Here is an 11,167-nt window from a genome sequence, read left to right on the forward strand (position 1 = left end):
CGGTCGTAAGCATAATTATCGACCAATTCCATGCTATGATATGGAGCATGCGATATGGCAAATCAATTCGAGAACTTGTGAGCAATAATATCGATGATCAACTTCGGTGGTGCTTACTGTAGAAGAGAAGGGCGGCCAGATTTAGGTAGCAACAAGGATGGGCGTGCGGCCAAATCTGTCGTCACAGGCTCGTTATGGGCTCTGACTCACGCTACACTTTTCTACCCTTCACACATGATGACTTATTCGATGGGATTTTAGTTGAACACCGTATACGTGACGCATACAGGAACATATTTATGAAAATCCTCATTTACTAAGAAGCGAAAATAACCGCTCGCGAAGAGGCTCTTTCAAAATTAGAAATTTATTTTTCTAGAAGATGGCACGCGAAAGTAACATTTTGTTCCAACACCAGCACAACATCCCACGTGCTGCGACATTAGCACAGCATAGGACAGCACAACACAACACAGCAGCAGCACCACACCACAACACAGCAGCAGCACCACAACACAACACAGCAGCAGCACCACAAACGGTTACTAGCCGCAACGTGAGCAGCTGTGCCGCATCCGCTGTGCGGTGACTCACTCACGCACTGCGGAAGCTCCGTCAGTTCGAACAGCTAGCGACGATGCCACATGTTCCGCGGACTCCGACACTGCGTTCGCACAAACAACACGCACGCAAAACTACCTACACGATTACAAGAAAGCCAGGGCCTTCAGCGCAATTTATTAGCCGCTTTTGCAAGTAATTCAACGGCTAATTGTGACATTTAGTTAAGATTGAAAAAAATTGTTCACCGCCGTTCGTAATATTACTCAGCATTCGAGGGTAATCACTCTTCAACATTAGAAGTTGTTCCTACAAGTATTATTCTACTCGAGGTTCATTTTTATAAGTAAACTTTATACGTACTCGATAATCGCAGATAAGATTTGCCTGAGTATTTGGTATCATTCAATTAACGAAGATATAATAGTCCCTTGAGATAAAGCATGTGGTTATGCAACTCAGCGAAAAACACAATGAAAGTGGAGTGTGACAGAGCAGTTCTGCAGCTCCCAGTTGTATCTCGACTATTCATAGATGATCGGTGATTGCGATACTCTAATCTATAAAGATTGATAGAAGCCCAATCTATGTAGGAAGCTTACCGTGCTTACTATGCTTGACCAACACTTAAACTGATGTCTTTCGGACTCTTCAATAATCATCGTTTACAATTAAGGTAAAATTATTATTGCAACTCCGACACACGGTAAAAAAAAGCCCGATTTTATACCCGGTTAGTAGTTTCACGCTAAATCGACTATTAAACTCTTCTGAAAGCTTTTTAAACCAAACAATTATAAGCAGCGACTTCACAAGGTAGAGACATCTGCTGCAGTTAAAATAGAAGGCGAGGTCAATGTCCTAAAACATGCAACTATTATAATGTTCTGAAAGCTTTTTAAAACAAACCTTTATTAGCAGCGCTTTCACAAGGTAGAGACATCTGCTCCAGTTAAAATAAAAAAATAGAAGGCGAGGTCAATGTCCTAAAACATGCAAGACCTCAAGACCTGAGTGACCACAAGCACACCTCGGCACGGCCGCCGCCACAGGAAGTGCAGTATAGGTTTTGCAGGAGCGCTTCCCGCGCGTCCTTCCAATACAGCGCACAACCGCACCCGTAACCATGGATGCAGTACATAAACCAACCACATCAACTAACTCATTTGAATCTATCAGATATTTTATTAGCTAAAACAATATAAACTCAACGCCGATATATGGTTTCCTAATGCAGAAATCTCGTAATACGTCAAAATATGCGAAAAAAACACTACGTGCACTGCTCTGTAATAAACTATAATTCACGCATCACAACGAAAAACTCATACAATCACAATTTAGAGTCACGACATCAATTTCGAAAATAGCATAAGAAATAAATGACATTAGCAAGACCTACAGTGAGAAATATTTCGTTGAGTGCCAGCAAGTCCGCACAACGATCGCACACAAGTTAAGTTAGAACAAGTAATTGGATTAGTTAGGAAAAAAGTTTTACTGCTGGTCTTGAGAAGCCATTGAAACAAATGCATCAACGTAGACGAGAAATTAATTTTTGAGCCATGGCTCAACTTTAATACCAATAGCCGAAAGCCACAAGTTTATTACAGGAAGTTTTAAGCGGGTCACTAGCTGCCACTTAGCTTTGGTCACGCAACTCTGCTAAAGCAACCACAGTAAATCGAAATTTCATAATTGGTATATAAATTAATTAGAACTGAGCAGCGAATTGGACAATATTGTTAAAGTAAATAATGTTACATTCATTCTAGCCACATTAATTTAATTAAAGCTACCTTAACAATATCCGAAAAATATTTCGATATCCGAAGAAGTTCTTTATACCAGGAACCTTCCAAATAAAGAAACCATTGAGGAAGCTCTGAGAAAATTACATATGAACGACGCAAAGCCAGCCTATGACGACTACTAACTAATGGCACGATTTCATGCCAGATTCTGAACATGAATTACAGCGGCGCTGGTCATGGGCAAACGACGTCACGCCAAATCATTGGATAACACATAAGCACGACCTTCATAGTCAGAATATTTCTATGACGAGCTGCACCATGTACGTTTCTCCGGCATCCCCCAAAAGAATTGAACGCAAGCAAATTGCAAGCGAAGCAACCAACTTTCGTTGTGATGAGCAGAGTCACGAAAATCAGGGGCAATTGTAGTGAATGATATCAAATTGGGTGCGGCGGTAACCCCTCCAGTGAGCCTCAAATATAGCAAGTTGCTAGCTGTCTACGAAGCTTCAATAATTCACCAGCATTGATGGATCTCTGGCAAGAACGGTGCAATAGGCTGTTCGTGCCCGCAAGTCTCGGCCAATCACACAATTGTACATCAGGCAAATGAGACTAGGCCACGTATCATCGTTCAGAACTGCTCATTAAGTCAGACTCCTCAATTACAGAGGGCCTTGGCCACTCTGCTTGCCATTGAAAATTTACCCGCCTTAGGCCGCCGGAAGAGACAGGCTATTCAAGAAAATACGAGTGTTTATATAGCATCGAGCCGCACACGCTTTATGGCCGAATCACTAAAAACAGAAACACAAAGGACCATAAATTCATCGACGGACCTATTAATTCAATATTCAGCAGAACTTGAGAATTACCAACCAAGGCTCATGGGCAGACCTTCAAATAGACATAGAAAATTTAGCCACAGTAGAATGATTTGATGCGTTCAGTGCGTTTGTCCGGTAAAAATGCACGAACAGCAATGACTTTGCAGCAAAGAAAGAATTAGTGTACGGCATGACATCTTGAACAGATAAGACTGCCCATCATGTTTCAGCATGTGAATAAAGAACATTGAGACAAGTGCATATGACCTAATGTATATGATTATATACATGTTCACTTGCAACGTTAAGAGTGAAGACAGACTAGTATTCACTGCTTCTTTATACAAGCACCTGCTTGATATTCTGATGAATAATCGCGAGGTTTTGTCTAGCCCAATATTCAGGCATAACACTATCTTCAATTTTCTAGGAAAGTTTGGCCGATTTCCAAACGCATGTTTAGATAAAGATTATTTTTAACTATAACGCAGTATACTCGTATGCAAAGCAACATTCCCTTCCGATTTCAATTACTTTCTAATGCTTAATTAGTACGTGATGAATTAACATATAGGTAACGGGAATATGTCAGGGCAGCTGTTAACACGTGCCGACAAATCAAGTGAAAGACATGAAATAAATTTGAGCTCAGTTAACTCGTCAGTTCATCAAAATTCTATGAAGATCGTCAATTCAGTGGAAAAGCATGTCTGTAATACAGGCTCATGAATCTAGAATAATAGGCGTCGGAGGATGCATAATAATGTAATGGTTGATTTCAGGATCGAGGTGCCGCGGCCCAGCAATATCCTCCAATCGGCTGGAATGAGGCGGGTATGAGGTATGGAATGAAGCTGGTATGAGGTGGGAATGAGGCGAGTATGAGACGGAAATGAGGTTGGAATGAGATTAGGAATGAGGCAGGTATGAGGTGGGAATGAGGTTGGAATGCAGCAAAGAGAAGGTTCCCGTGGCGTAATAGGCGTAGCAGCCACGCCTATTCACCTTCACGCGCTTCTCGTGATGCCATGCAATAGAAAATGAACAACGCCACGAGAAACGTGCACATGGACGTGAGAAGCGGTTTCAACGTGGTATGGCCGTTGGCGCGTGCACCAGGAACTGCGATCCACCAAGACTTGAGTTCAGCGCACAAGAAAAAATCGTTCATGTGAATTCACTACGCGCTGCAAGCAAACGCTTTGGCGTCTTAAATTTAATGGAGCGAGCAAGTTTGACAGACAACACACATTCGCGCGAACATTATGGGAATTATTAAAAAACGATGACATTTATAGTGCATTAAGGTTATTCGGAAACTTATAAGCAAAATGTACAATAAGTTCCAACAATACAACCAACGCTTCAAATAATCACGTATGAATAATACGCGCAACATCGATCAACTCCAACTTCATAACTGAGGAATTACTTAATCTAATTATGAACATTCCTAGTGACATGTCATTCACAAGACCGGGATCGGCTAGATGTGTGCAAAAATACATTGTTCAGCTGGCGCTATCGGATCCATACAAATCAACGCCGCAGAGGAAGGCGGAAGATTCGTACTAAAATCCCCCAGGAGAATTTAGGTGCCGAGCTTGCAACGTAGGTGAAAAGCACACACAAAATACTACCAATTCATAAGCCGACTATCTCGTAGAACTCAAACCATACTTGTACTCTAGCAGAGCCTGCTGATGTCACACGAGGTAAATTATTAATATAGTTCGTCAAATGTGCCTCACACACCGAAAGGGTCGAGCGTCTGGGACGGTGTGGCATCTACAACACACGCTATAGCTCGCACCCACCACGTGTTGCTGGCTGGACATATGCACGCTACCGCCGGCAAGCGCTTCCAGGCGCCGCGCGCGCTTGAGCACATAAGATGGCGATCAGTTAGTACAACAATCATAACTTAATTTATACCATATGTTTTTGGTGCTATGATGATAATAACTAACACTATGATAACATAACGATGGTAATGCCAAACACTATGATAGCACAACTTATACCATGAGTTTAGTACTACGATGGTAATATCAAACAATATGCTAACAAAACTTATACCATGTGTTTAGTGCTACGATAGTAATACCTAACACAATGATAACACAACTTGTACCATGTGTTTAGTACTACGATGGTAATACCAAACACTATGATAACACAACTTATACCATGTGTTTAGTGCTACGATAGTAATACCTAACACAATGATAACACAACTTGTACCATGTGTTTAGTAGTACTACGATGATAATACCAAACACTACCTATGCTAACACAAGTTATACCACATGTGTTTAGTCAAGCGATGCACGAAAGATTTCGAGGATTCAATAGTTAAATCATCAATCACTTATACCATTGTTATTATTTTTTGGCATTTGACGAGACCTAATCACATATAAAGATACGTAAATCGACCAATTAACTGCACATGCTTAGCTTCAGAACCACGGTTATAAAATTTGTGCGAAATAATAATTCGGATAGTAACATAAATGAAAAGAAATAACGGGAACATTATTTTAGGATCCAGTAAGTTTGAGGCGTAGGTAGAGCGATTGGTGTCTTACATTTGCTCAACATGTGCGGCCTATGCAGGGCGTTTGTAGAATAAATTGATAAGCTCTTTTATACAGAATCGGAGTAACAGACATAATGCCTAGTTGTACGAGAAGCGTGCACTGCACCTTTGGAATTATTGTTTAGCATTGATCCTCTTCTAGCTTGTACGGTGGCGCTGAACTTAAATAAACAATCGCCTCATCGAAATCTTGCATATAATTCTAGCAGTGGTTCCAGATTTCTTGGAGTTGTACAAAAACCAAAAGTTCAAAGCAAATATTTGGTTATATAAAAAATTCACTCGTGCCACAAGCAAGCACTCTCATTTTCGCCAATATCTCAACTGTTACTTTGTAGTCAATCGCTTACAAACTTCGTAAAAAATTCCGAGTGAATCTTTCAAAGAGATGTGTCAAGTTTACCAAGATATTTAAAACTAATCGTGAAATATTTTCACTTCAAACAGCTAGGCGGCCTACAAACCATAGGCTGATGACGGCTACATATCACGTAACCGCCATCAAAGCTCGATCGTGGAAGGGGGTCACACTCTACGGCCACAAGGCAGTAAATGCTGGACAATAAATTAATTTAGTCGGTCGTCATTTAACATCAAGAACTGCATTTATAAGTCAGACTTATAAGGCAAAATCTTCTATAATGAGCAGATGTTGATATAGATTCGAAAAACTGATCTTAACTCGTACGGTACCTAAAAATACCACGCCAAAATATTCATATGGATCTGGTGGCGGCCTGGAGAGCAGACAATAATTAATCTCAACGATTATTTTGCTTAAATATTGGAATGAGGAACAATTTTTCTCACATCTAGAAATTGACGTGTTCACATGAAAATTTATTACGCTAACAGAAAAAAAACATTCATTTTTTCATGTGAATTAAAAGTGTTCATAAATGTTTCAGGTCCTCAGTTGAAGTATGATTTATTTTAACTTATCAATAAATAAGCGCGCATCACCAAACCCGATGAGAACCATACAAAGAAGACCACACGCACGAATAGCAATCTTCATCATTCAATAAATGTACACTGGGGATGACTGCTCTATTTATACTTGGCAGAAAAGTAAACCAAATTTAAAGCAAGTATTCCCAGAGCAGAATACAGATGTCAAACGCGGAAAAACGTGCATTCCGAGATTAAATATTAACCATAAGAGACACATGGGTGCACCGACAACATTTTCGTCCGAAATCCAAATCATGATGCCCTCGAGTAAATTTTTTCTGTTCATGAAACATGCATGCGAGCGCGTCACTGTGATTGATAACTACGGCCCAAGCGACATGCGGTCTCAGCCTTCAATAATTAATTGATTGAAGGGCAGCGCAAGCACTAAAGGTTCGGTCGTTTTCTTTCTACAAACGGTCCGGCAAAGACGCTTACTGCTCCAAGCGTTGAAACACGGACCACTGTGAGCGTTGAGTGTATAGTCTTCCGTTAATTTGAATGCAAGATGAAATAAAAAAAAACTAATTCTTTCTTAAAATACGATCACTGTGAGCACGATGCTCTGTCATTTTCCTCACACGTTCACTAGAGAAAAAAATACTAAAAAGCTTTAAAAAATAAGTGAGGAATTTGGTAGCATTTTTTGAGATTTCGACAAAAAGCGCACGCTCATGCGTGGAATTTTTAACCAGTCGCACAGGACGTGAGATGAAAACATTCGTCAGCTAACATCGAGAATATACAAGTCACATTTCCGAGAAGAATTTCATGCATGATTCACAGTAAAAGAATGAAGGCAATTAGGCACAAAAACTCGTCCACGAGGCTCAAGTTGACCGATGCAACTGAACACGAAGAGCATTGGCAAAAATTCGAAGAATTCGAAAGCAGGTCCTGCAGCTCGCACTCGTAGAAAAACGTAGAACGAAAATAAAAAATAAATCAAACATAATGACCACCAACGAGCATGAAAAAACACATTAATTCAAGACATTCACAAATAAATTTCAATTCGAGCTTTGATTGTGTTCATACACATTATTAAACGAGTCTTGAGTCACTGCCCGATGTCATGGGCAATTAGTTATGTTAGATCTGTAGATCATTCCGTATTTATATACCTAGTGCGCAGGCAGCTTATTAATAATGTTCTAACCGTGTATAACTATCAATAATATTGCTCATGTATCAATTTTGAATCTATATATCGTGGCCTTCGACGTCCATCGTTACGCTTCTAAAATGTGTAGTGAGCTACTAATCCTTCACAGCGCACGTGTAGCGACTCGGCCCATAATCACGTGTAGCCACTGTAGTGACTCGGCCCATAATCACGTGTAGCGACTCGGCCCATAATCACGTGTAGCGACTCGGCCCATAATCACGTGTAGCGACTCGGCCCATAATCACGTGTAGCGACTCGGCCCATGATAATCAGTCGCACAGCGCGAAAAGGATAGCGAGTGAAGCAGCAGGAGTAACGCGCTGCTCGAGTCACCGCCTCACGGTGCCCCGCGACCTCCCGGCGCGCGACAGGAAATGCTAGGCCGGCTCATCATGCTGCGGGGTCCCGCCAAAGATTCATGCCCTCTCACGGGGCACCCTGAGAACTCATTACATCGCAAACTGTATAAATTGTGTAGCCTGGCACGTGCGGCCTTAATACTACAATGCAGTTCCGACCAGGACATAACCAGACACCGAAAGCCGATGCAACTTTTCAAAATTTATTATAAGAATGATTGAAAAAAATAGGTCAGTACTCACTGCAGTGAGTGACAGAGAGCGCATTTTCTCGTCTGTCCGTCCGTGAAGTCACGGACGGACGGACGGACATGACGAGCACGATAGCGCCTTTTTCCATAAACGAGAAAATGCGCTAAAAACAAATCTCATATTTGAACAGAAAATAAAAGAATCATTGAAAAACACCAAATGATTCCGAAATGCGCGTAGCTCATTGTAAAATAGCAATGATTGAGTTTTCCCTTAGTACCGCAAAACCTGATAGTCACCATCGTAAGAGCTTTCATTGATGTTTGATCAACTGGTCGAGAAACTGGGCAGCAAGAGGGGCAGGTCTCAACGGTGCTTCTCACGGACTTTGTTCCCACACACGGACACTGACGCGCAGGCTGAGTGATGCGCGACGAGTGATGAATACGGAGCGAAATGCGCGTTGCGAGTGATGAAATGTTGCGCGATAGGTGTTGAATATAGGGTCACTTTTGCATGAAGAGTAATGAAATGTTGCGCGATTGGTGATGAATACAGGGTGACTTTTGCGTTGCGCTTAAGTTTTGCGCGGAAGGTGATGATTAAACGACGTATGCGTTCTGAGTGACGAAATGATGGTCGATGGCGATGGCTACAAGTATATGGATATACAAGGCAACGTGGGCTGGAGAGCGACTAAACTATGGAGATGACTAACGCGAGGTCATATCTAGGAAGGGAAGGAAGAGTAAGTGGGATAGAAAGTGGAAAAGGGAGTGGGTGAAGTAAATCAAGTAGGAAGCGCGGCAAACGAGAAGAAAACATAATATACATGAAAACAGTGTATTAATTATTTGTAGTGTACATCAGGAGACAACTCTGAATTTGTATAATAAGGATAAAGTTGCATGGCATACAATATCAATTTTGTGGAACATGAGTTTTATTTTGTGAGATATTAGGTAAATTTTTTGGACAGTGAGGTGAATTTCCTAGAATAGAATATGATTGTGTAAATTCAATGCAAATTGTGTAGATTAGCTGAGCTAATTTACTCAGCCACTAGATTGACTAAAACAATATACAAACAGTTATACATATAATAAAGAGATATAAATCAAATGCAGATCCACAATAAAAATGTAAGAAATGCAGCTTTGCATACATAAACAGAGTACGGTAGGCAGGTTGCAACAAAAAAATTTCATGTAGGCAAAAAAAAAAGAATTTAGGTATAACCAAATAATCAAATGAAACTGTAAGTTGGAAAGCATAAAGCCTATCTTCATATGCTGGAAAATTTTAGGTTTCCTTATAGCATATAATCTAGATAGCTCCTCAATAAATTCATAGTCAAGCTTTTGTGCTTCAACTGTCAGCTTAATTTGCTCTATTACAGGCACCTCAATTTTCGATTTGAATTTGAGAATATTTGAAACAAATGTACTAACACTTGTTCTGCACCATAGATATTTTACAATCAACAGTAATGCAGAAAGCATGTAATATCTCAAGTGAATAATACATATAATAAAAATATTCATTGTTGAGTCAAAAAGACCATTTAAAACAGCCATTTTGTTAAAAAATAATAGAATAACATACCTATTGTTAACTTTAGGACCTCAAAAAGAATAATGATTTTGTTTTAGGCCACTTGAAGAACTTGCCACTTCTTAGAAAGCTTCATGCATGAGCAGAGTTAAAATCCATTAACAATTTACTCATCAGGTTCCCATCAGTTAATAACTGTAAATGTGCATTACTGGGATTCTGCTCATTCTGGGAAGCTTATGCAGTGCTTTTCTTTTCATGATCTGCTATGGATAGGAATATTTCACTTTAATAATTCTTGTGGTTAGATATCGTAGAATTTCTTAATTTTGTTACATGCTTCTTGCTCTACCTACTTGTACAAATAGGTAGGAAACAAATAATGAAATGTTGATTTTGTCACTTTTGTGAATAAATGCAGTTTATAATTTAGTTTTAAAAATTACCCTCTTTTCCAACAAGGGTAATATCCAAATCTATCTTCTAATAATTCAATTAATATTTGAAATTGTACAAGATTTGTCAAGCATTGTTCATAAATTATAGTAAAAATAGACAAGTTTTATGACCCTATGACCATCTAAAAAGAATGATATACTCACTTTAAATAATATATCTGTCCCTGTGGAGTACGAGCCTGTTCCCAGCCAGGGGGCAGTGGCGACATATCCTCAGCAAGGGCATCATAGGAGTGTTGTTTGGCATGTCCACCAATGTTGGTTTGCTGTGCCACTGCAAAAGTTTGCTGCAAAGATGCAGGAGAGGAATGATGTCGGAAGTGTTGTGGAGCTGGTGGAAGAGGAGCAGCAGCCGGAGACATAGCTCCACCAACTCTTATAGGGCCTCCACCACCGCCTCCGCCATAAGTGGAGTCTGCGGAGCTCTCTCTCGAATGGGTCACTGTGGGCGCTGGAGATTGACGGTGGGTAGGGGGTTTGAAGAATGAGGCAGGCAAGTTTCGCATCTTGAATGGTTTCTGAAGCGGCATCTGTTTGGAAGGCTTCAAAACGCAATCAAACAGAGCCTGAAGTTCACTGTCACTATCTGCTCTGACATGAACCACATGGCTACCCTTCTGTGGTTCTCCTACAACCTTGTCTTCGTGCTCTGAGGTTTCCATTGTGAGAAGGAAAATTTCTAACACAACATTGAAGAGAAAGCCAACACCGCACCTCCACCCTCACAAGTGTCTA

At 40.5% G+C, this 11,167-nt stretch overlaps 1 protein-coding gene across 6 annotated transcripts in view; it reads right to left on the reverse strand.

The window, feature by feature from the left end:
• The window catches only part of LOC108677142 (transcriptional coactivator YAP1), a 69,476-nt gene extending 58,309 nt beyond the window's left edge, over positions 1-11,167 (reverse strand). For all 6 annotated transcript variants that reach the window (XM_047882134.1, XM_047882129.1, XM_018165303.2 and 3 more), the window contains exon 1: positions 10,577-11,167. In XM_047882134.1, the coding sequence (XP_047738090.1) occupies positions 10,577-11,094 (518 nt within the window). In that variant the 5' untranslated portion in view covers positions 11,095-11,167. The remainder of the gene's footprint in view (positions 1-10,576) is intronic.

Source organism: Hyalella azteca, unplaced genomic scaffold (assembly GCF_000764305.2).
Source record: "Hyalella azteca isolate HAZT.00-mixed unplaced genomic scaffold, Hazt_2.0.2 contig1311, whole genome shotgun sequence".
Lineage (NCBI taxonomy): Eukaryota > Metazoa > Arthropoda > Malacostraca > Amphipoda > Hyalellidae > Hyalella > Hyalella azteca.